The 25,731-nt window shown below is 39.7% G+C and overlaps 2 protein-coding genes and 1 non-coding gene across 9 annotated transcripts in view; 2 read left to right on the top strand and 1 right to left on the bottom strand.

The window, feature by feature from the left end:
* CCNT1 (cyclin T1) overlaps window positions 1–23,270 on the top strand; it is a 39,934-nt gene extending 16,664 nt beyond the window's left edge. Inside the window, exons 6-10 of one of the 2 annotated variants that reach the window (XM_007107522.4) lie at window positions 1,435–1,480; window positions 2,647–2,810; window positions 2,975–3,045; window positions 12,672–14,538; window positions 23,092–23,270. In XM_007107522.4, coding sequence (XP_007107584.1) covers window positions 1,435–1,480; window positions 2,647–2,810; window positions 2,975–3,045; window positions 12,672–14,078 — 1,688 coding nt within the window. In that variant the 3' untranslated portion in view covers window positions 14,079–14,538; window positions 23,092–23,270. Of the gene's footprint in view, window positions 1–1,434; window positions 1,481–2,646; window positions 2,811–2,974; window positions 3,046–12,671; window positions 14,539–23,091 lie in introns of those variants that run through there. The other variant, XM_024123012.3, reaches the window with a different exon arrangement.
* On the bottom strand, window positions 3,971–4,043 carry TRNAG-CCC (transfer RNA glycine (anticodon CCC)). The gene has a single exon. It is a non-coding gene; the product is annotated as a tRNA-Gly (tRNA).
* A 61-nt stretch (window positions 23,271–23,331) lies between the features above and the next one.
* KANSL2 (KAT8 regulatory NSL complex subunit 2) overlaps window positions 23,332–25,731 on the top strand; it is a 19,983-nt gene continuing 17,583 nt past the window's right edge. For 3 of the 6 annotated variants that reach the window (XR_008617706.1, XM_055085649.1, XM_055085651.1), the window contains exons 1-3: window positions 23,332–23,435; window positions 23,995–24,253; window positions 25,051–25,229. Coding sequence is in view for 5 of the 6 variants with exons in the window: in XM_055085649.1 (XP_054941624.1) it covers window positions 24,003–24,253; window positions 25,051–25,229 (430 nt within the window). In the remaining variant the exon portion in view is untranslated. Of the gene's footprint in view, window positions 23,436–23,457; window positions 23,537–23,880; window positions 23,960–23,994; window positions 24,254–24,515; window positions 24,540–25,050; window positions 25,230–25,731 lie in introns of those variants that run through there. The other 3 variants (XM_055085650.1, XM_055085653.1, XM_055085652.1) reach the window with 3 other exon arrangements.

Genomic DNA, 25,731 nt, shown 5'->3' on the forward strand with positions numbered 1-25,731 from the left:
TTTTTTTTTTTTTTTTTTTTTGCGGTACGCGGGCCTCTCACTGTTGTGGCCTCTCCCGTTGCGGAGCACAGGCTCTGGACGTGCAGGCTCAGCAGCCATGGCTCACGGGCCCAGCCACTCCGCGGCATGTGGAATCTTCCTGGACCGGGGCACGAACTCCTGCATTGGCAGGCAGACTCTCAACCACTGCGCCACCAGGGAAGCCCTGTCCTAGGCACTCTTGAAGGCCACCCAGAGGGTCATCTAGAATTTATTTGAACTTATTTTCATCTTTGTTAATTCCCTGGCAGGACTTGGTTTTTATTCTGATTTAACTTTAGTAGCTGTAATTGCACGAAACCTAGTTCTTATTTATTTAAATAGTAGTATCAAGGATATCTAGACACCACTGGGCGTTTAAATGCCATTTTTCGTTTTGTAGACTTAACTGATAATTGGCCTTATTTGTGTGTTTCATCTGAAAACTCAGAGTTTTCCCTGAGTTCTTATATTTTGAAAGCATTAAAAGGTTTACACTAACAGAGATGGATAAATGCTAATATTTAATCTAAGGAAGGTTAAAATTGCTTTGTTACCCAGAGCATTTTTTTTTTGAAGGAGGAATTTTTATTTGTTTATTTATTTATTTTTTAATTTATTTTATTTTTTTGGCTGCGTTGGGTCTTTGTTGCTGTGTGTGGGCTTTCTCTAGTTGCGGTGAGCGGGGGCTACTCTTCATTGTGGTGTGTGGGCTTCTCATTGCGGTAGTTTCTCTTGTTGCAGAGCACGGGCTCTAGGTGCCCGGGCTTCAGGAGTTGTGGCTCACGGGCTCTGGACCGCAGGCTCAGTAGTTGTGGCGCACGGGATCTTCCCAGACCAGGGCTCGAGCCCATGTCCCCTGCATCGGCAGGCGGATTCTTAACCGCTGCTCCACCAGGGAAGCCCGAAGGAGGAATTTTTAAAATTGTAATATATATGAATAATTTATGTCATTTGCTAATTTTTTCCAGATATAGCAAGGTTTTCTGGATTCTGATCTTGCCTCCAAATTAGTTCATCCCCTAGCTTAGAATTTCTCAGTGAACCCTTGTGTCAGGATCTCTGAGTTACTAACAAGTAAAAATGTTTGTTACATTCTTCTCCAAATGTGTTGAGTCAAACTCTAGGGAGGATGCCCAGGAATTGCATTTTAAACATGTACCCCTTATACCTGGTGTGCAGAATAAAGCTTAGGTCCCTAAGTCGGGAAGCAGCATAATTATTATTATAATTAAAAATCACTCAAACTGTTTTCTTTGACAGTAGAATGTAAACATCAGGTGGTCAGGGACCATGCCTGCCTCATTTACCACTATATTCTCTGCCTTGCAAATATTAAATGCTTACTAAATAATTGTTCAGAATGAATGGAACTAATAACCTTCTCCCCCCCCACACCCCCTTTCTTTTTTTTAGCAAGCAAGGACTTAGCACAGACTTCTTACTTCATGGCAACCAACAGGTTTATATTTTAATATTTTTCTCTTCTATTTTTGGGATAGTACTTTACTTGCGTTAGAATTGTCACTTTTTGATGGGTATATGGAAAGATGACAGGTCTTGCACTTAGTAAACTAGGAGCCAAAGATCTAGGCAAGGATCTCTGATACAGTGTGTTATAGACAATTCTATGGTAAAGGTTGATTTTTCTGCACAGTTTTCATGTGTACCTTAAAATTTCCATGCTGCTTTTTTAATTTGTTAAAGTGATATATTTATTTACTGCTGGTCATTTGATAGCCTACTTAATTCTGCATTTGTTACTTTGCTTTAAAATATCCAAGAGCATAATTCTGAAAGTTTGTTTAAACTTGGGGTTCATTGACAGTGACTAAAATCTAATTTGGAGGATTCTGCTGTTACTATGTTTTAAAAGACTTTTTTTCTTCACCCACGCCCAGATAAATGGGCATGTATATGTGTAAAGAGTTGTGATACTTTTTCTTTCTCCTTCCTTTTTTAAAGAAAAAAATTAATACATAACTTGTATTACCAAATGACTTGCTTATTCTCATCTCCAATATACTGGTTGTTCATGGAAACCAAAGATACTCCTAATGACTGTCAGGGCTAAGAAGTTCATTTTTATAGCCTGGTGGGAGAAATTTTAAAAGTAAACTGTCAAGTATATTCACACTTGAGAGACTGATTGTCTATTCATTATTTTAAAGAGACCAGACCTATGATTGGCACGAGACAAGATAATTTTTAGAATATTTTCTTAGGTATTTGACTTAGGGATTATACATATCAAAAATCTTATAATTTTCCTTAAGTTCTGAGCTTATTCTCAGGATAATTAATCCTTATTTTGAAAAAGCTGAATACTCAGTCTTTTATTTTTGTTTTTATTTTTTCCAGTCCTTCATCAGTGTTTGGATTAAATGATGTGTAGTCAAAAAAATTAGAAAAGTTGTTGCCTGAGCCGGTGGGTTAATGGAAAAAATCATGTTGGGTGCTGGATCAGAGCACTGGATATTTCTTGCCCTTCTTGCTCTCCAGTGGGTTTTTTTTTTTTTTTAAACTTTTTTTTTTTTTAGCTTTTTTTTTAAGTAATGGAGAGTTTTAACTTTGGGTTCAGAATTGAGAGCTCATGACACTCTCTTGTTTCCTTCCCTCTGATGTCAGCCTGCATTTGACCACATTTAGCCTGCAGTACACACCTCCTGTGGTGGCCTGTGTCTGCATTCATCTGGCTTGCAAGTGGTCCAACTGGGAGATCCCAGTCTCAACCGATGGGAAGCACTGGTGGGAGTATGTTGACGCCACTGTGACCTTGGAACTTTTAGATGGTAAGTTGTAGAGTAAGGGACCTTGAATAGCACTTGCTCTTGATCTGTCACATATCTGGCCAAAGGTGACTGGATTTCAGATGAATATAGTTAGTTGAGGTTATTCTTATTTCATTACTTCTGCCTCTCTGAGTTTTTCTTAAATGTTCTAATTTCATTTGTAGAACTGACACATGAATTTCTACAGATTCTGGAGAAAACCCCCAACAGGCTCAAACGAATTCGGAATTGGAGGGTAAGAATTATTGCTGTCAGTTTGTGGAACAAACCATTTTCTTCTTTTGACCACACCAGTGAAAATACCAGATATAGATATATACCCTCGGTTTGGAATTTCCCTTTTTGTAGTAATGCAATAGTCATAATTTCAACTTCATAGCTTGGCTTCTGGCCCAGAAATCCATTGCTGTAGGTGACAGTGAGATTTATTTGGTGTTTTCCAACTCTTGTGATTTAGTCATTTGTTCAGCAACATTGGTTATTTTTTTGTGTGGAGAGTGTTAAGGGGAAAAATTTGGCTTTTCTGAGTCACAGAATGTTGGCTTCTGGTATAGGAAAGATACAGAGTTAGGAGATTAGAACTGGTATCATAATTTCGTCTTTGACATTACCTGCTTTTAAATGGATTTTAGAATTTTGTTTTTATATAGATTACAGTCTAAAGTTACATTTCAGATATTTTTCAAAGTCTTATTTATGAATAGTGGAATTAGCACCATTTGTTGAGAAGCCTGTTCTTTCCCCATTGAATGGTCTTGGCACCCTTGTCAAAAATCATTTGACCATGTATGTGAAGGTTTATTTCTGGGCTTTCTATTGTGTTCCATTCACCTATATGTCTATATGTCAGTACCCCACTGTTTTGATTACTGTGGCTCTGTAGTAAGTTTTGGAATCAGGAAGTGTGAGTCTTTCTGTTTTGTTCTTCATTTTCAAGATTGTTTTGACTATTCAGGGTCCTTTGAAATTCCATATGAATTCTAGGATTTTTTTTTTTTTTTTAATTTATTTTGGCTGCACCGGGTCTTAGTTGCAGCACACGGGATCTTTGTTGCGGCATGTAGGCTTCTTAGTTGCAGCATGTGGACTCTTAGTTGCAGCATGTGGACTCTTAGTTGCAGCATGCAGACTCTTAGTCGTGGCATGCATGTGGGATCTAGTTCCCTGACCAGGGATCGAACCCAGGCCCCCTGCATTGGGAGTGCAGAGTCTTAACCACTGGACCACCAGGGAAGTCCCCCCACATTTTAACAGTATTAATGTTTGAATTAATGTTTGGATCCAGAACATAGGTGAGTTTCCAGTTTTTTTTACTTAATTTTTTTCAGCAGTGTTTTGCAGTTTTCATTGTACAAGTCTTTTACTTCCTTGGTTAATTCCCAAGTATTTTATTCTTTTTGGTGCTGTTGTAAATGCAATTGTGTTCATAATTTCCTTTTTAGATTGTTTATTCATGTAGAAAAATGTAACTGAATTTTATTTGTTGACTTTGTATCCTGTTACTTTGCCCAATTCATTTATTAATTCTAATAAAATCAGAAAAAATAAATTCTTTTTGGTGGAGTCTTTAGAGTTATCTACATATAAGCTCATGTCATCTGCAAACAGAGATAATTTTACTTCTTCTTTTCCAATTTGATGCTGTTTCTTTTTCTTGCCTGATTGCTTTGGCTAGAACTTCCAGTACAGTGTTGAATGGAAGTGGTGAAAGTGAACATCTTTTCCTTATTCCTGATCTTAAAGAAAACTTTCAGTCTTTCACCATTGAATATGATGTTCACTGTGGGTTTTTTATATGTGACTTTTATTATGTTGAGGTAGTTTCCTCTTTATGTTCCTAGTTTGTTGAGTGTTTTTATCATGAAAGTGTGTTGAATTTTGTCAAATGCTTTCTCTGCACAAATTGAGATGATCATGTGATTTGTTTCCTTCATTCTGTTTGTGTGACATATTACATCAGTTGATTTCCATATGTTGAACCCTCCTTATATTCCAGGAATAAATTCCACTTGGTCATGCATGATATGTAATTTTTTTAAAATGCTGCCAAATTCATTTTGCTAGTATTTTGTTGAGGATTTTTGCATCCATGGTTATAAGGGATATTGGCCTGTAGTTTTCCTTTCTTGTAGTGTTTTCGTCTACCTTTGGTATCAGGGTAATTCTTGCCACATAGAATGAGTTGAGAAGTGTTCCCTCCTCTTCAAATTTTTGGAAAGTTTGAAAAGGAGTGGCATTACTTTGTTAAATGATTGATAGGATTAACCAGTAAGGCTTTTTTTCCTTTGGAGATTTTTGATTACTGATTCAATTTTATTTATTTATTTATTAAAATTTATTTATTTATTTTTGGCTGTGTTGGGTCTTCATTGCTGCACGCAGGCTTTCTCTAGTTGCGGGGAGCAGGGGCTACTCTTCGTTGCGGTGGGCAGGCTTCTCATTTCAGTGGCTTCTCTTGTTGCGGAGCATGGGCTCTAGGCACGCGTGGGCTCAGTAGTTGTGGCTCGCGGGTTCTAGAGTGCAGGCTCAGTAGTTGTGGCGCATGGGCTTAGTTGCTCCGCAGCATGTGGGATCTTCCCGGACCAGGGCTCGAACCCATGTCCCCTGCATTGGCAGGCGGATTCTTAACTACTGGGCCACCAGGGAAGTCCTGATTCAATTTTATTACTAGCTGTAAGTCTATTCAGATTTTCTGTTTCTTCATGATTTAGCCTTGATAGGTTTTGTGTTTTGTGTCCCTTTTGTCTGGGTTATTCAATTTGTTGATATACAGTTTGTTAGAATGGTAGCAATGTCTCTACTTTTATTTCTGATTTTAGTAGTTTGAGTCTTCCCTCTTTTTTTCTTAGTCTGTCTTAGCTAAAGATTTGTCAATTTTGTTGATGTTCTCAAGGAACCAATTTTTGTTTTGGTTTTTCTCTAGTTTTCTTTATTTTATCTCTGCTCTAATCTTTATTATATCTTTCCTTCTGCTAGCTTTGTGTTTAGTTCTTTTTCTAGTTCCTTAAGTTATAAAGTTAGTCATTTTGAGATGTTTCTTGGTTGTTTTTTTTGGCCACACTGCACAGCTTGTGGGATTTTTAGTTCCCTGACCAGGGATTGAACCCAGGCCCCCCAGGCAGTGAGAGCACGGAGTCCTAACCACTGGACTGCTAGGGAATTCCCAGTTTCTTGTTTTTTTTTTTGTTTTTTTAAAGTACTTTTTACTTTTTAAATTTTTATTCTTTTGGCCACTGTGTGTGACATACAGGATCTTAGTTCCTCAACCAGGTTCTGAACTCATAGCCCCTGCATTGGGAGTGCGGAGTCTTAACCATTGGACTGCCAGGGAAGTCCCTGGTTTTTTTAATGTAGTGTTTATAGCTATAAATTTCTCCCTTAGCACCACTTTTGCTGCATACCTTAAGTTTGATATGTTGTGTTTTGTTTTTCTTGGTCTCTAAGTATTTTCTAATTTCCCTTTTGATTTCTTTGATCCATTGGTTTAATTTCCACAATTTTGTGATTTTTTTTCCCCCAATTTTCATTCTGATACTGATTTCTAACTTTATCTTGTTGTGGTCAGAAAAAATACATGGTGTGATATGTATCTTTTAAAATCTATTGACTAAGTTTGCAGCCTAACATATGGTCTGTCCTGGATAATGTCCCATATGCACTTGAAGAATGTATGTGCTGCTGTTTTTGGGGAGAGTGTTCTGTGTATGTCTGTTAGATCTAGCTAGTTTGTTTATTAAGTCCTACTTCCTTATCTTCTGCTAGATCTATTATTGTGAGTGGGGTATTGAATTCTCTAACTATTACTGTAAAGCTGTCTATTTCTCTTTAATTCTGTTAGGTTTTAGCCTCATATATTTTGATGGCCTGTCATTAGGTGTGTAAATGTTTATAATTGCTATGTCTAATTTCTGTAGCTAGCCTTTTAAAATATATAATGCTCTTTTTTGTCTCTTGAAATCTTTTTTGATTTCAAGTCTATTTTGTCTGCTATTAGTATAGCCATGCATGCTCTCTTTTGGTACTGTTTGCATTGTATACCTTTTTCCATCCTTTCACTTACAGCCTGTTTGGGTCTTTGGATCTCAGCCTCTTGGAGATAGCATATAGTTGGATCATATGTATTCGTTCTACAAATCTCTTGTCTTTTCCTTAAGAGTTTAATCCATTTACACTTAAAGTAATTACAGATAAGGAGAGATTTACTTCTGTCACTTAATGCTATTTGTTTTTTATACAGGCATACCTTGTTCTATTGCACTTTGCAGATATTGCATTTTTTATATTGAAGTTTTGTGGCAGCCCTGCATCAAGCAAGTCTGTTGACGCCATTTTTCCAACAGTATTTGCTTACTTCGTGTCTCTGTTACACGTTGGTAATTATGGCAGTATGTTGAACTTTTTCATTATCATTATATTTTGTTATGGTGATATGTGATCAGTAATCTTTAATATTACTACTACAACTCACTGAAGGCTCAAATGATGGTTAGCATTTTTTAGCAATAAGGTATTTTAAATTAAGGTATGTCCATTTTTTTTAGACATAATGCTATTGCACATTTAATAGACTGTAGTGTAAACACAATTTTTATATGCACTGGGAAACCAAAACATTTGTGTGGCTCAGTTTATTGTGATATTTGCTTTATTGAGGTGGTCTGGAACTGAACCCACAGTATCTCCAAGGTATGCCTACTGTATGCCTTATGGCTTTTTTGTCCCTCATTTCCTGCATTATACTGTCTTTTGTGCTTAGTTGATTTTTCATAGTGAAAATTTTTTTTTTTTTTTTTTTTGAGGGAAGCCCCCATAGTGAAAAATTTTTAATTCCTTTTTCATTCATTTTTTGTATTAACATACAAAATTTGTCTCCTTTACAGCTGCATCCTCATCCCTTTTGGTTGTTGATGTTACAAAATTAAATATTTATACATTGTGTGCCCCCCGAAAACTAATAATTCTTTTAGATGCATTAGGCTCTTATACTATATAAAAAATAAGATTTGGAATTATAAGACAAAGTTATAGTAATACTAGGTTTTACACTAATTTTTTTTTCCCTGAGAATGTGTTAGTCTCCTAAATCATGTAGAAAGCAAAATGTGCAATTACAAACCATTGTTACAATACCAGCTTTTATAATTGCCCATGTATTTACTTTTATTGAGTTCTTTATTTCTCCGTATGGCTTGAATTTACTGTCTTGGAGGACTCCCTTGAGCCTTTCTCCTATGGCTGGTTTAGTGGTCACGAATCCCCACAGCTTTTGTTTATCAGGAGATAATTAATTTCTCCTTCACTTTTTTGAAGGACATTCTTAATGGATATAGGATTCTTGGCCAACAGTTTTTTTCTTTTAGTACTTGGGATGTATCAGCTCACTGTCTTGTGGCCTCCAAAGTTTCTGTTGAGAAATCTCATGATTTTATTGAGAATCCCTTGTATGTGACAGTTTGCTTCTTGCTGCTTTCAAAATTCTGTCTTTGGCTTTTGAAAGTTTGATGTCTTTTTTTTTTTTTTAATACCATGATTTTAAGAATTGAGGTATAGTTGATGTACAATATTATATAAATTTCAGGTGTATAACAAAATGATTCACAATTTTTAAAGGTTATATTCCACTTATACTTATTATAAAATATTGTCTATATTCCCGGTGTTGTACTATATATCCTTGTAGCTTATTTATTTTATACATAGTAGTTTGTACCTCTTAATCCTCTACCCTTATCTTGCCCATTCCCCCTTCCCTCTCCCCGCTGGTAACCACTAGTTTGTTGTCTATATCTGTGAGTCTGTATCTATTTTGTTATATTCATTAATTTTATTTTTTAAATTCCACATATAAGTGGTAACGTACAGTATTTTAGACTAATACCATCCAAGTTCGTCTATGTTGTTGCAAATGGCAAAATTTCCTTCTTTTTTATGACTGAGTTGTATTCCATCGTATATATACCACATCTTCTTTACCCATTCATCTGTTTTTTATTTTTATTTTAATTGAGGTATAGTTGGGGAGTTACCTGGTGGTCTAGTGGTTAGGATTTGGTGCTTTCACTGCCGTGGCCTGGGTTCAATCCCTGGTCGGGGAACAGATCCTGCAAGCTGTGTGGTGTGGCAAAAAAAAGAAAAAAAAATAGAGGTATAGTTGATTTACAATGTTGTGTTAATTTCTGCTGTACAGCAAAGTGGTTCATTTATACATATATATAAATTCTTTTTCATATTCTTTTACATTATAGTTTATCAGAGGATATTGACTATAGTTCCCCGTGCTATACAGTAGGACCTTGTTGTTTATCAAGTCTATGTATAATAGTTTGCATCTGCTAACCCCAAACTCCCCACTCCATCCCTCCCTCATCCCTCTCCCCCTTGGCAACCCTAAGTCTGTTCTTTATGTCTGTGAGTCTGTTTCTGTTTCGTAGATAAGTTCATTTGTGTCATATTTTAGATTCCACATATAAATGATATCATATGATATTTGTCTTTGTCTAACTTAACTTCACTTAGTATGATAATCTCTAGGTCCATCCATGTTGCTGCAAATGCCATTATTTTGTTCTTTTTTAATGGCTGTGTAGTATTCCATTGTATATATGTACCACATCTTCTTATCCATTCATCTGTCAATGGACATTTAGGTTGTTTCCACATTTTGGCTATTGTGAATAGTGCTGCTATGAACATTGGGGGTACATGTATCTTTTTGAACTACAGTTTTGTCTGGATGTATGCCCAGGAGTGGGATTGCTGGATGATATGGCAACTCTATTTTTAGCTTTTTGAGGAACCTCCTACTGTTTTCCATAGTGGCTGCACCATCTTACATTCCCACCAACAGTATAGGAGGGTTCCCTTTTCTCCATACCCTTTCTAGCATTTGTTATTTGTAGACTTTTTATGATGGCCATTCTGACTGGTATGAGGTGGTACCTCTTTGTAGTTTTATTTGCATTTCTCTAATAAGTAGTGATGTTGAGCATCTTTTCATGTGCCTGTTGGCCATCTGTATATCTTCTTTGGAGAAATGTGTATTTAGGTCTTCTTCCCATGTTTGGATTGGATTGTTTGTTTTTTTGTCGTTGAGTTGTATGAGCTGTTTTTATATTTTGGAAATTAAGCCCTTATCAGTTACATCATTTGCAAATATTTTCTCCTAGTCCATAGGTTATCTTTTCATTTTGTTTACTGTTTCCTTTGCTATGCAAAAGCTTGTATTTGATTAGGTCCATTTGTTTATTTTTGCTTTTATTTCTATTGCCTTGGGAGACTGACCTAAGAAAACCTCGGTACAGTTTATGTCAGAGGATGTTTTGCTTATGTTCTCTTTTAGGAGTTTTATGGTGTCATGTCTTATGTTTAAGTCTGTAAGCCATTTTTTTTTTTTTTTTTTTTTTTTTTTTGCGGTACGCGGGCCTCTCACTGTTGTGGCTTCTCCCGTTGTGGAGCACAGACTCCGGACTCACAGGTTCAGTGGCCATGGCTCACGGGTGTAGCCGCTCTGCGGCATGTGGGATCTTCCCGGACCGGGGCATGAACCCGTGTCCCCTGCTTCAGCAGGCGGACTCTCAACCACTGTGCCACCAAGGAAGCCCTTTAAGCCATTTTGAGTTTATTTTTGTGTATGGTGTGAGGGTGTGTTCTAACTTCATTGAATTACACGTGGCTATCCAACTTTCCCAACACCACTTGTTGAAGAGACTGTATATTCTTGCCTCCTTTGTCAAAGATTAATTGACTGTAGGCATGTGTGTTTATTTATGGGCTCTCTGTTCTGCTCCATTGATCCAGATGTCTGATTTTGTGCCAGTACCACACTGATTACCGATAGCTTTGTAGTACTGTCTGGAGTCTGGGAGGGTTAAGTATGATATGTCTTGATGTGAGTCACTTTGAGTTCATCCTGGAGTTCACTGAGCTTCTTGGATATCTATGTTCATGTTTTTTCATCAGATTTGGAGAGTTCTGAGCTGCTGTATCTTCACATATTCTCTGCCTCTTTCTCTTTCTTTTCATTTTCTGGAATTCCTACAATGCATACATTGGTCTATTTGATGGTGTCCCATAGGTCCCTTAGGCTCTGTTCACTTGCTTCAGTCTTTTTTCTTTCTGTTCCTCAGACTTGATAATTTCCATTGTCCTATTTTCAAGTTTGCTGATTCTTCTGCCTGTTCAGATCCGCCTTTGAATCCCTCCAGTGCATTTTTCATTTCAGTTATCGTACTTTTCAGCTCCAGGATTTCTTTCTGGTTTCTTTTAAAGTTTTTGTTTGTTTGTTTGTTTTTTGTGTGTGTGGTAAGCGGGCCTCTCACTATTGTGGTCTCTCCCGTTGCGGAGCACAGGCTCCGGACGCACAGGCTCAGCGGCCATGGCTCACGGGCCCAGCCGCTCCGCGGCATGTGGGGTCTTCCCGGACTGGGGCATGACCCCGCGCACAGGCTCAGCGGCCATGGCTCACGGGCCCAGCCGCTCCGCGGCATGTGGGATCTTCCCGGACTGGGGCATGAACCCGCGTCCCCTGCATTGGCAGGCGGATTCTCAACCACTGCGCCACCAGGGAAGCCCTCTTTTAAAGTTTTTAATCTCTTTTTTGATACTTTCATTTTGTTCACATGTTGTTTTCTTGACTTTTTGACATCTTCATTTCCTTGAGTATGTTTAAGGCAGTTAATGTCTTTGCCTAGTAGATCTGCCATTGGGTCCTTTTCAGGGACAGTTTCTGTTGATTTTTTTTTTTTTCCTTTGAATGGGCTATACTTTTGTGTTTACGTGCCTTGTGATTTTTTTGTTGAAGACTGGACATTTGAATCTAATAACATGGTAACTCTGGAAATCAGATTCTCTCCCTTTCCTGGGGTTTGCTGGGATTTTTTTTTTTTTTGTATATTTGGGGTGGGGGCTTGATTTTGAAGGATATTTCTGTGCTGAGGATCAGCTTGATGTATAAAATTAATGTCTTCTCAGTTCTTATCTAAGCCTTTTCCTGGACATTTCTGTAGGGACAGTGTTTTTTTTAATGTTCTACTCTAATATCTGGCTCCCAAAGGGAGAAAAAGCAAAAAATGAAGTGGGAGAGGAAGGAGGCTGGCCCTTTATATCCGGGGAAGTCACTTCAGCCAGAGGGGGAGGGGATTGCAACAATGGAGGGAGGTGCAACAACAATGGCTACCTTTCTCTTTGTACCTCTGTGATCGAAAGCAGCAGTCAGCGATCAGACCACAGATCTCCAATATTTGGAAAATAGAGCCCTTTTTGCCTAACCAGGGTCCCCCAAGCTGTGTGCAAGCGACTCCAGGAACAGGTGTACAGCTGACTGGGGCTGAGAGCGGAAACTGAGGGAAATTAACCTCGATTTATTGTCCAAGGCTTACCCTGGCAGCTGCAAGTCAACAGACTGCAGAGTTCCAAAATAGTTATGTCAGACAGATTCTGCCTTTGCAATTGTTGTCTAGGTGGGACAGATTCCTGGTGCTTCCTACTCTGCTGTCTTCACAGAATCTTCCTCCTTTTTAAAGCTAAATGGTATTTCATTGTATATATAGACCACATTTTAAAAAATACATTCATTTATTGATGGACACTTGGGTTGCTTTCATACCTTAGGTATTGTGAAAAGTGCTGCAACAAACATGGGAGTTCAGATACCTCTTTGAGATCTTGTGATGCTTGATTGAAGGTTTAAAAAATCTTATCTCTCCTGATGGTAATAATTATCAGTCTCATGTTAGAGTAACCTTCTGGTTATGGGCTATCCCAAACTCCCAATGTCACAGCAAACACAGTCTACTCATTTCAGTGTTTTTTTCCATTTGATAAATTACCTGAAGTGAAAAGATGCTATTTGCTTCATTCTAGGCATGCCAGGCTGCCAAGAAAACAAAAGCAGATGACCGAGGAGCAGATGAAAACACTTCGGAGCAGACAATCCTTAATATGATTTCCCAGAGCTCTTCAGATACAACTATTGCAGGTTTAATGAGTATGTCAGCTTCTTCTACCACAAGTGCAGTGCCTTCCCTTTCAGCCACTGAAGAGTCAACCAGTAACTTAAGCAATGTGGAGATGTTGCCAAGTGAGCGTTGGCTGTCCTCCCACCCTCCTTTTAAGGTAGAACCTGCTCAGGGTCATCGGACTAGTGAGAATTTAGCACTTACAGGAGTTGATCATTCCTTGCAACAGGATGGTTCAAATGCATTTGTTTCCCAGAAGCAGAATAGTAAGAGTGTGCCATCAGCTAAAGTATCACTGAAAGAATACCGCGCAAAGCATGCAGAAGAGTTGGCGGCCCAGAAGAGGCAACTGGAGAACATGGAGGCCAATGTGAAGTCACAGTATGCCTATGCTGCCCAGAATCTCCTGTCTCACCATGATAGCCATTCTTCCGTCCTTCTGAAAATGCCCATAGAGGGCTCAGAAAACCCTGAGCGGCCTTTTCTGGAAAAGACTGACAAAACAGCTCTCAAAATGAGAATCCCAGTGACAAGTGGAGATAAAGCTGCCACTTCAAAACCAGAGGAGATAAAAATGCGCATCAAAGTTCACACTGCAGCTGACAAGCACAATTCTGTAGATGACAGTGTCACAAAGAGCCGTGAGCACAAAGAAAAGCACAAGACTCATCCATCTAATCATCATCATCATCATAATCACCACTCACACAAACACTCTCACTCACAGCTTCCAGCTAGTACCGGGAACAAACGTCCAGGTGATCCAAAACATAGTAGCCAGACAAGCACCTTAGCACACAAACCCTATAGCTTGTCTAGCTCTTTCTCCTCTTCCAGTTCTTCTCGTAAAAGGCCCCTCCCTGAAGAGACTGGAGGGGCAGTGTTTGATCATTCAGCTAAGATTGCCAAGAATACTAAATCCTCTTCCATAAATTTCTCCTTTCCTCCTCTTCCTGCAATGGCCCAGTTGCCTGGGCATAGCTCAGATACAAGTGGCCTTACCTTTTCACAGCCCAGCTGTAAAACTCGAGTTCCTCACATGAAGTTGGATAAAGGCTCCACTGGGGCCAATGGTCACAATGCAACCCAGACCATAGACTATCAAGATACTGTGAATATGCTTCACTCCCTTCTCAATGCCCAAGGTGTTCAGCCCACTCAGCCGCCTGCGTTTGAATATGTTCATTCATATGGAGAATATCTGAATCCACGGGCTGGTGGAATGTCCTCCAGACCTGGCAATACAGACAAACCCCGGCTACCACCTCTACCATCAGAACCTCCTCCACCACTTCCACCCCTTCCCAAGTAAAAAAGAAAAAGACGAGGAGAAAAAAACTTTAAAAACACATCTTTTTTTTTTTTTAAACTACTGATTCTGGACTAAGAAAATTACTTCCCTTATGAAATATGTCACCCTTGTTGGACTAAGAATAAATTTATATTGAGACATAGGTGGGAAGGTGGTAGAGGGCCTTGGTTATTATATCTCCTGCCTCAGAAATTTAACTATTTTATTATAGTTTTTACTGAGAGGTGAGAATGTGTTAAAGCTGTGAAGGATTCAGAATACTTTCTCTATTCTTGGCCTCTCCACCTCCTAATTAGGTCGATTAGAGTTGATATCTTCCCTCTTCTTGCCAGGACTGAAGTATGGAGGGTTTGTTTTATCAAACAGTTGTGGATCCTTTTGGTGTTTAATATATCAGAAGAGAGGAAGTATTTAAACGTCAAAATCTTTTAAGAGACTTTAAAAAAATAATTTAAAGAAAGTAAGTTATCTGTTTAGTTTTTTTTATATAATTGGGGAAGGGATAGGGATTTTGCTGTGTGTATGAGTTACACAGCAGTAAGTCCTGGGGGGTGGGGTTGGAGGGTGGGGGGTGTGTGTGTAGGGGGGATGGGAGGATAGGATTTTGGCCGTGAGTTCTGAGAGCGGCTCTGGCCACTTGCAGTGTTTCGACCTTTAAGTGTGTATGTAAGTGTGGGTATGTGTGTTTTTAGTGTGTCTGTTTAAAAATCATGTTTTATCTTTCCTTCCCTGTACCTTCACCATTTTTACTTCCTAACAGTCTACTAGAGAGAACACGGTGTGGCCTTTAAAACATAAAGGAAGGAAGAGGCCTGTATTTGACATTTCTCTTTCTTTATGTTGTAATTGAGGGTAACCTTCTAAATTCTAGTTTGGGCAGGTGCAGCCAATGGTCTGACTCTGGACTCCATTATAAAAACTTCCTTTTTACCCCCTTTTTCCTTTCGATACAGAACAAAGGTGGGGTTGAGGAAGAAGGCTGGAGAGCTAGGCTGGCTTCTGCCCTACAGAATTGGGTGTGCTTTTTTTCACATTGGGCTTTGGGAAAGTGTTCAAGTAAGAGCAGTCTCAGGGTCTCTGAAGGGAAGGGGGATGTGCTGTCCTTCCTGTGAAAGCCCAGACCATGTGTGAGAATAGATCTGGGAGAAGCCATGGAGCTAAAGGATACTGAAAACAATGAAAACTGTGATTGGGAATTTTTAGGACATTGTATTTTAAATTATATTATGAATGTAAGACTTGATTTTTGTCTGTATATCTGAAGGGAGGCAGCTGCATCCTCAATTTTCGCAGCCTATATGACTTCAGAGATTGGAGCTTATGAATTTAACAGTGCTGGTGCCATGAGGGTGAGCAAGCCTAGCCTTCAGATACTGTTATGTTTAGATTGTGCATCTTTGGTGGTTTTAGCTTCTAGGCAGAAGTTCTTCTGTAGATTTCTAAGAGTCCTTTAGAAAAATGGATCAGGAGTCCTGTTCCTAATGGGTGCTTAATTATCCCATATTTTAGGAGTGAACATTTTTGTTGAGGAAAGAAATCTTTCAAGGGGCTGGAAAGAATTCTAAGCCAAGTTGTCCAGCTGAAAATGCCACCTAGCCACAGATCATTTAATGTGGTATTTTTTCAGTCTTCGTGGTGTTTTTTGCCATGGAAAAGGTGATGCAATTTGAATTTGTCTTCTTGATTTTAATGCAGCTTCTTTTACACCAAATATTCTTTGTGGATAAATTGAATTTTTTCATTGGAAGTCACAGGGAGATAGGAGTTGTACATGTGCTGCTGCTTGCCAGGAACAGGTTGGGGAGAAAACTGAGACAGTTGGAATTGATGATGCACTGGCCTAATATAGGAGGGAATTTGTTCAGTAAGCCTTAACTGAAGGTGAATCAGTGTCCTGCACTTCAGCATATTTGAACTGTCTGGAGTGCCTGCCATTGCTGTGTAAAGTGAGCTCTGTGCTGATTGATAAACACCAGTAATACTTTTGACTTGGAATGTCACTTTACTTTTATGGATGACATTTTCCTCTTTCTCCTTGATATTTTCTGTGTTGTGCTTGGTAATTGGTAGATGCGTGGTGTGTTTACTAAATTTAGGCTATTTGTTTAGATTTTGTTTGGCAGAGTCAGCTTTCCTTTCTGACCTTCCCAAAAGGTTATTTAGTTTGCATTTGTATCTTGTGGAATTGATGATCACTGATTTATGAAAATGTCTTTTACAGCTTTCAGTTTTTCTCATCAAATGTCACATATTTTCTAATCACATTCACTCTCTCACCACAGAGATACATATCCACTTGGCCTCAGCAGTTCTCCATGGCAGTCTGTAGTTCCTTAGAACTTTGTCAGGAGTGACCTTGAAAAAAGTGCTTACTAGAGCCTAAGAGCTGCTTTACGCTGCATAGTCTGGCCTTTGCACTAGTAGATCATTGCTGATGTAGGTCAATTTAGAGACTTTTTTATATTAGTGCCTCCTGATACTGTTTTAAGATACCTACAGTGTCCGCTTTTATATCTATGCATATGTCATGAAACTTCTTATGGACTCTGCATGAAGCTGCTTACTGCATTGTCTTTGGGTTAGCAGATGTGCCTGTCAGCTAGCATGCATGTTGTCCAAATTCCATAAGCTTAGGCTTCAGAAGATTGTGTGGTTTCAAAACGCTGTGTCTTCTCTTACCCTCACCACTTCAAAGGGTGAGCAACAGGATTTATACATGCAAAGTTAGTCTAGTAAACATGGCTTTTTTTCCCCTCCTTTTAACCTTATCAAGGATAAGTGGTGGTAAGCAGGCCTAGAGCCTCAAGTTCTGTAAATTTCATTCCTAAAACTTTGCTTGAATCTCATGTTGGCAAAAACAAATACCTGTGAATTGTCCTTAGGGCTTTTAATCAGATACCGGTGTTGCTGTTAGCTGAACTCTAGTGAAGCATTAATCTAAAGCTACATTGGTCTTCTTAAGTATCAATTATGCTTTTTGGGTTTAGAAAATACATAGGAATTAGTCTAGTCTTTTCACTTGAATCAATGTGTTTCCATATCTGAGACCCTCAGCTTCCTCTTTTTTTTTTTAAATGATTTTAGGGTTTTGATTTAATGTATCCTTTTTCATAGTTCTGTATTATTGGCTTCACCAATATTGACAGAAAAAATTTAAATCTCCAGTTGGAAACAGCAATGGATTAGGATATAGAAATAAAATCATGGTAACATCAGTGCTGGATTTACTTAAGCCTCTGCTACTTAATTCCCCATACTGAAAATCCATACCCCTTATGCCTTGTTTCTGGACAAAGGCAATTAGAGGAGTCTTATCCCAGTATGGTTGGATTTTAAACATACCTGTGTTTCCCGCAGAAACACAGGACTGTGGGAACTTGGGAACTGATTAAATTTTAAAAGGATTAGTCTTTTGTTGATGATCTGTTTTGATACTAATGCCAGGAAAAGGGATTCTAGGACATCTTGAAGTTGGACTACAAATATTATTCTCTTGGGTTTGGGAGAATTTAAGCAGTCTGTGCAACCCTTCACATGGTGAGAAATAAGCCCTCTGCAGTCCCACGAAACTTTCAGTGACTTTGATGCCTCCCCAAATTTCTTGTGTTGCTGCTTGTTAACACCCAGATTTTAACTGAGTGTTTGTTCCTGGTGGTTTAAAAAATGTTCATGTTGTATCACACTGTCAAGTTTTATCTTTTTACCCCTCTGTGGGATAAAAAGCATGGTACTATAATCCTGCCTGATAGAGTGGTCTGGAGTGAGAATTATTTTTTAAGTGGGAGACCCTTCCATTTTAATGTTTCTAAAGTTTTTAGCATGAACTTGGCATTGGAAAAGGGAGGGCAAAAAAGGAATGTTTACTAAAAAGTGGTGTCTACTCTTCCCCTTCATGAGTGTGTATTCATGGTGAATGAAAAGAAGAGAAAGACTTGACAGCATGCTAATTGAAGCCAGAGCAGGTATGTCTCCATCAGGTTATCAGGAACTCTTCAGTTGAAAACTGAGGCCTTAACTGATCAGTGGTTGATCACATTGGAGTTGGTTATAAGATGGAAGTGCTGGCTGGGTTAAGCACCCAGAGAAAAGAATGCAGCGGACTAACTTAGTGTTAACCTAGGTTTCTGGATTTGAAACTGACCTCCCCACCCTACTCCACACACCTAAAACTGTTTTCTTATCAGACCAAAGAGCAAAGAAGGAAAAAAAAAGTAAAACACTTTTCCAATCTATGTCACTCAGGTACAATTTTGTGGTGATATTTTTGTCTGTTTTCTTTGGATTGCTCTTAAGAGTCCTTTCTAGCATATTATTCTGCTCTTGCCTCTGTCCTCCTTGGGGCACCTCAATTCTGGATGCTACCCCTGGGATCTCTACTGCTGTTATGTGAATGGTGAGATATAAGTGACCATTATAGTAAGGGCTCTTTGTAAAACATTAAAAATTTTTTAAAAAAAATTTTAAAAAGGATGTTGTATACATTTTATAGTCTGGCTATCAGTTTGATATCTTGCTGTCAAGTACGTTTCTCAGTCTGTATTTATCCATCCCATCAATAAATGTTAATGTTAAAACAATCATCTGATTATTGAAAACAATCATCTGATTATTGTTTATGTGTACTGAGTCTTCAAGTTAGTCTTTAACTGTCATTTGATTGATATGATAATAGTTTTGTTTTAGTTTTGGTAATATAGTATGTACTTTCTTACTGCACAAGATCCTATGGGAATTGAGTTCATTGGAAATAGCTAACTAAGATTTGATCATTACAGTGAACCTGATAGTGTATAAAGTATGATGTGGCAGAGGGGAAGAACCCCTCCTCATTCCGTATTGTCGCACGGATACCTGGAAGGGTGACTGGTACACAGAAAAATATATAGCTCTAACAGATGATAGCAACATGTACTGCTTATCTAGCAAGCACTATCAGTGATTCATAATTGTATATTTGGTTCTTTGAAAACTGAAATGTTGGTATAGACAGCACTGCTTTTGGAAGAAAAAATTAATAGCCTTCTTGGTGGTGCCTGGAAAAGCTGATAGGGAATACTCACCCTTTTCTTGGGACATAATAAAACCACACACACAAGGTAAATCTTGAAAATTACCCATTTAAATGGAAAGAATTTTTATGCTATAATGCTCAAATTATATAAAAAAAAGTTAGGAGTAGCTATAGTTTAAAAACTCTAAAAGGAACAAAAGATAAATTTAACAGAATGTTCAACGCTTCTGAAAAAAAAATCACTTGAGTCTTGAGTTCTGTTCATTCCATCCTTCCATTTTCCGAAATAAGACAACTTAAGATTTTTGTTTGCTGTGCCTCTCCTGAAACTTTTGTGGAAGCTGCTGATGTTTTAGGAATTTTGGTCTGGTTTGAATGGAAGAATAGAGAAGTAGTAAATGAATGATGTGAGAATGGATGATATTATAAATTTATTATAAAGTCATAAATAGTGATTTGCTTTTGTTAAAAGAGATATCAACTGTGTCATCCTTGGCAATAGATGAGGTATAAATCAATATAAACTTCCAAACAGCTGGATCCCCAATTATAGAGGTTTGTTAAACTAACTGATACATAGCTAGGTTTCATCTTATGATCAGTGCCTAAATCATCCTGGTCTCTCTCTGACACTTTTGAGAGCCAGTAAGATTGGCTTGATCTCTATCATTCAACTTTCTGTAGAAAGTTTGAAGCCCTTTCTATGATTTCTGTGGATTCCCTTAGAGGCTTGTATTTATTCTAATCTCTAGCTCTGGCACCTACTTCTGCTGAATTGATTTGGGGGGCCTACTTCTGTTGAACTGATTTGATTTGTGGATTGTCACATGTCTTACTTGTGCTACCTTTTTTGCATTGTGGAATCTTAACCCCTTTTCTAAATTTCACATAACACTCAAAGCCAACAGGTAACCAAAAAATCACAGTGATGAAAACAAGTTAAAATTGAAAAGTAGATTCATCGTTTCTGAAAAGTAGTTTCAGGCACTTCCCTGCTTTTCATTTATCCCTTCATTAGAAAATAGTATTTACCAAGTACTGTATACTGTTTACAGATGATAATATGGCAGCAAACAAAGCAAGCATCTTGCTCTCATAGAACTTACATTCTAGTTGTAGGGGAGACAAGTAAAACACAATATGCTAGACGATAAGTACTTTGGAGAATGTAAAGCAGGGAAGGAGGGACAGGGATTTTGTGTGTGCATATAGGTAAGTAGGATTGTTGAAATTGGAAATAAGATGGCTAGGAAGGAAGGCCTTACGAAATAACAGTTCAGCAAAGACCTAAAAGAGGTGAGAGAGCAAGCCACAGGAACATTTGTGGGTAAGATCATTCCAGGAAGCAAGTGCAAAGGTTCTGAGGTGAGAAGATACTGGCATGTTTGAGAAAGAGCAAGGAGGCCAGTTTAGCTAGTATAGAATTGAGTGAGGAGGAGAGAGTAAGTAGGATAATGTGGTTAGAGAAGCAGCAAAAGGCCAGATACAGTAGGGCCTTGTAAGCCATTATAAAGACAGTGAAATGGAGCACCATTGACAAGTGTTGAGTAGAGAAGTAACATGATCTGGCTTGGGTTTTAAAATGATCATTTGGCGGGGAATTCCCTGGCAGTTCAGTGGTTAGGACTTGGCGCTTTCACTGCCAGGGCCCGGGTTCAATCCCAGGTCGGGGAACTAAGATCCTGCACCATTGCAAGCAGCGAGGCATGGCCAAACAAAAAATGTTTATTTGGCTTCTGTGTTGAAAAATGGACTATATAGAGTCAAGGGTAAGGAGACTCTCACAATAATTAAGGGAACAGATGAGAGTGGCTTGGACCAGATTGGAAGCGCTGAATGTAATGAGAAGTTACATATCTTGAAGTTGGAGCCAGTAGGATCTGCTATAAGGTTGGAAGAGAAGTCGAGGATGACTCCCAGTGTTTGGCCCAGGAAACTGGAAGGAAAAAAGATGAGGATGACTATATAGAAAGTGCAATATTTTGGCATTTATTTATCTCTTCTCTCTGTCTCTCTCACACAAACACACTTTTTCTCTGGGATTAGCCCCCAAAAGTCTGAATTAAAAATTCTCTTTCCTTTAAGAATTCATCTTTCCTAACCCCTGTTTACGAACAGCCTCAGGTGTACTTTAACCTATTCAGTAGCTAGCAAAGTGTTCATTGGATTAAAAACAGCCATCTACTTTGTTAAAAAGCACAAAGAATTTGCCAATATCTTGACCATTTAATATCTCTCCCCCACTTGGAAGTGGTTTTTTGTTTTTTGTTTTGTTTGGGGTTTTTTTGGCGGCTTTGGGCCTTTGTTGTTGCGCGCAAGGTTTCTCTAGTTGCAGTGAGTGGGGGCTACTCTTCGTTGCAGTGCGAGGGCTTCTCATTGCAGTGGCTTCTCTTGTGGAGCACGGGCTCTAGGCGCGTGGGCTTTAGTAGTTGTGGCTCGTGGGCTCGAGAGCGCAGGCCCAGTAGTTGTGGCTCCTGGGCTTAGTTGCTCCGCGGCATATGGGGTCAAACTCGTGTCCCCTTCATTGGCAGGCGGATTCTTAACCACTGCGCCACTAGGGAAGTCCAGAAGTGGTTCTAAATAGCAGTTTTTGGTCTGTTTTGGGCTTAGCAGATTTTTTTCCCCCCCAAGACCTTCAGTAGACGCTCTAATTAAAGCCTTTGTTGCATCTCTGTCTAGTCCCTAATGCCTCTTTACACTGCTCCCTATAGTAGCTTTAATATTCCTTTTTTTTTTTTTCCCAGTACGCGGGCCTCTCACTGCTGTGGCCTCTTCCGTTGCGGAGCACAGGCTCCGGAAGCGCAGGCTCAGTGGCCATGGCTCACGGGCCTAGCCGCTCCGCGGCATGTGGGATCTTCCCGAACCGGGGCACGAACCCGCATCCCCTGCATCGGCAGGCGGACTCTCAACCACTGCGCCACCAGGGAAGCCCTAATATTCCTTCTTGATATCACTGCATTTGGTTGAAAATTCTCATATTTTCTGTAATGTGGCTTCCTCTCCTAGTTTTGAGTTATAGAGCGTTTATAACACGTCTTTGTACCTTTTCTGAGGGTTGGAATGTTTGCTTATGTATATAACTCATAGCTGCTATTTAATGGCTGTATTGCATCCACAATCCCAAACTACTCTAGAATGTTTACTCCAAAAGAGCAGGTTTATTGTTCTTGTTCTCCCTGTATCCCCAGTGCCTGGCATTTAGGTGCTCAATGAATGAATGAATCTCATGAAAGGGCCTTCTAGGACTGCCCTAATCTCTGGGAAACGGCAGGTATAAGCTCTCCTTTACCCATTTCGGTTTTAATCACTTCTTATGCCTAAACTGCTGTTCTCCAGCTTTGTAGATTCTCTACGCTCACCACTGAACCACGCTCACCTGCTCATTGGTAATGGAGAAATAGCTTACTTAAATGAAACTGACAGCAGGTGAGAGCTTGGGAAGGATGGGATGTAAAAAAGATCCAGAAGGGTTATGGGGAGAAAATGTTGGTTCATGTCTACCAGAGGCGTGGTGGAGATGAAAGAAGGGAGAGATGCTTTTAACTAAAGATCCTTAGAGGATGATAAAATTGGGATTGTGTCTGCCATTTCTATATACCTGCATTATTTAGTATGGAATTGTAGAGAATTTTAGAGAATCAAGGCCTCAACGAGAACTCATATTTCCTAATTCTCAATCCAATGCTCTTTGCTATATGAGAGGGAATAAAAGGGATAAAGAATGAGGGCTGGGTTCAAATTCGCCTTCTTCCCCTAATTACTAGATATGGGCTCATTCTGTTCCTCCATTATCTGTAAAATGGAGATTATAGCTTCTTCCTCTTAGGATTGTTCTGAAAATTAAATGTTTATATATGTAATTTCCCAGACTTAGTAAACACTCAAAAAATGTTTCCATCAGTGAACTGTTCACAAAACTAAAGGCTTTTCCTGTAAACACTGAGAGTCAAATGTACATTGATCCTTTGGCCTCTATATGTCGATTTTGTACCCACTGTTTAGGGGTGGTGAGGTAGCCGCGGCCTAAGACCACAGACAGAGAGGCCAAATGCGGCCTGAACACCAGCTATGATGGGAGATGGAAAGTCATCCGTTTTCAGCGAGCGCGTTCCACAGCCCGCGCTCCCTCCGCCTCACTCTCTCTGGAGCTGAGTTACTGACAGACAGCTCTTCTAGCCACCCAGCCGCGCCTTTTCTCAGCGCCCCGCCCTCCCAGGCTTGATAGATAGCCAATGGTGACACAGAGTTGTAGGCGCAGTAGCCAATCAGCGGTTGGGAGCCCGGAAAGGAATGGTTAGAAGCGACTGGCGCTGCCAGACCGTAAGCAGTGCGGCGCGGCTGCAAAGGTAAGATGGCGCCGGCGCTTGGTCTTCGCTTTTGCAGTTAAGCTGCTGCTTGCCCCGTCTTTCCGTTGCGAGCTGCTACTCTGCCTCAAGTCAGGGTCAGGGTCAGTCTCCTCTAGGCTCCCAGAGCCCAGGTTCTCCGGTGACCGGAGCTTTAGGACAAAATGGCGCTTGCACGGGCCGCCGAGGATGGGCAGGGCCCAGCCGTGAGCTCTGAGGCGGGCCGGGACAAAGGCGGCGTGCGCGGAGGCGGGGGTGGCGGGTGGCCCTGCGGGTTTGCCGCGCCGCGTGGGGCCGGCGCTGGCGCTTCGCCCTCGTGCCGCGGCCGTGCGAGCCCTTGAGAGGCTTTCAGCCTGGCGGTGGTCGGAGTGGGGGGCGGGCTTGGACTGGGAAGTTGAGGTGAGGTAAATTCACTAACGCCTGGGGAGACCTGGGCGGAGGGGAGTTAAGGAGCGTGACTTCCGCTTGTCTATTAGAAGCCACGCGCAGTCTGCCCAGATATCGCGGAGCAGGAATTTTCGGGAAGGGTAAGGGCTTTTTGATCTTTTGTGTGACCCTGCAGGTTTTGGTATGAACAGGATTCGGATCCACGTCTTGCCGACCAGTCGGGGGAGGATCATCCCAGTGCCCAGGTCTCAGGAGCCCCTATCTTGTTCATTTACTCATCGCCCATGCTCGCAACCTCGTCTGGAGGGGCAGGAGTTTTGCATTAAGCATATACTTGAAGACAAGAATGCCCCTTTCAAGCAGTGTAGTTATATATCTACGAAGAATGGAAAAAGATGTCCCAGTGCTGCCCCAAAGCCTGAGAAGAAAGATGGGTATATATGTGTAGATATCTGTCGTTTGTACTTTCAGTTTTAAGTGAGAGGAGGATGTGGCATGATGTGGGTTGGGAATAGCTGCCTAGTTTTTTATGTCACGTGCTTGTAAAATTGAGGTTATGGGTATATCCTTCGAAAATTTTAAAAAATGGTGAAAACTGGAAGGAGATAACTCCCAGTTGGGTCACTTTGTTATCTCTTTGGATCTTTTCCCTTATCTGTAAAATAAGGATTATTCTTAACCCTAGGTTCCACGACTCTTTTGGCTGTCCTTGAACCTTAGGTAATAATGCAAAATTGTATTAATATATATGTATTTTTCTGGGAAAAACTTCATAGCTTTCATCATTTAAGCAAAAGTATCTAAGCAGAAACATAACTTGGCTAGATAATTCTGCATATATCATTTGGTTTTAAAATTGTGTCCTACATCTTATTACCTACAGTGTATTGATACTGAAGTAAAATGTTGTCTTCCAGAACCAATTTTGAAAGATGAAAGTGAATCTCTTTGATTTGTTGTGAAATGATGTCAGCATTTTTAGAGATGGAATGTTTTGTTTGATGGATAGAGCACTACTAGGTTATGCTACCTGCATTTCCCATTAGTAATACCAAATGAGTTGACCTTGGGCCAGTTAAATTATTTCGCTTTACTGGCATTTTAAATTTATAAATGAAGATAATAGTTATTTTAATTTCTGAAAATGATCTAAAGATCAGTGTCTGTGAAAATAGTTGAACTCTTTTAAGAGAGAACCAGAGTATAAAATGTTAATATTTTGTCTCCTTAGGGTGTCCTTCTGTGCTGAACATGCCCGTAGGAATGCCCTTGCACTTCATGCCCAAATGAAGAAGACCAATACAGGGCCTGTGGGTGAAACACTCTTATGCCAGCTGAGCTCATATGCCAAGACAGAGCTGGGTTCTCAGACTCCAGAAAGTAGTCGCAGTGAAGCCAGCCGAATTCTGGGTAAGGATCTTCTCTCCCAGAATGAAAAAGGAGGAAAAAAGTTAACAAAGAACTTAATTTGGTTTAGCACAGTGCCTTGAACATATGTGGCACTTGATAGTACAATATTATTGTTAATTCATAGGCAATTTGGTGAGAATTCAGGATTGCCATGTTGTTCACCATTCTTTTTGGTTTTAAGTAGTGTGTGCTTAGGTTTACTATCCTGAGTTTGACTCTTTCCTTCAATGCTGTTTTTATACTTAACCATCTTTGCTAGGTAAGGTAATTTCAGGAAACAGAATAATTTTGAGTTGGACTTTCTGTCCCTTTGAGGGCATGGTTAACTCATTTGTGTTATAAGTACTCATACTTGGGATGTATTTTCTTAAGCCATTTTTGTTTGTCAGTGCCTCTGTACTAAGCTTTTTCAATTTTTTTTTTTTTTTTTTTTTTTTTTCCGTTACACGGGCCTCTCACTGTTGTGGCCTCTCCCATTGCGGGGGAAGGGCTCCGGGCCCGC

This window comes from Physeter macrocephalus, chromosome 6, assembly GCF_002837175.3.
Source record: "Physeter macrocephalus isolate SW-GA chromosome 6, ASM283717v5, whole genome shotgun sequence".
NCBI lineage: Eukaryota > Metazoa > Chordata > Mammalia > Artiodactyla > Physeteridae > Physeter > Physeter macrocephalus.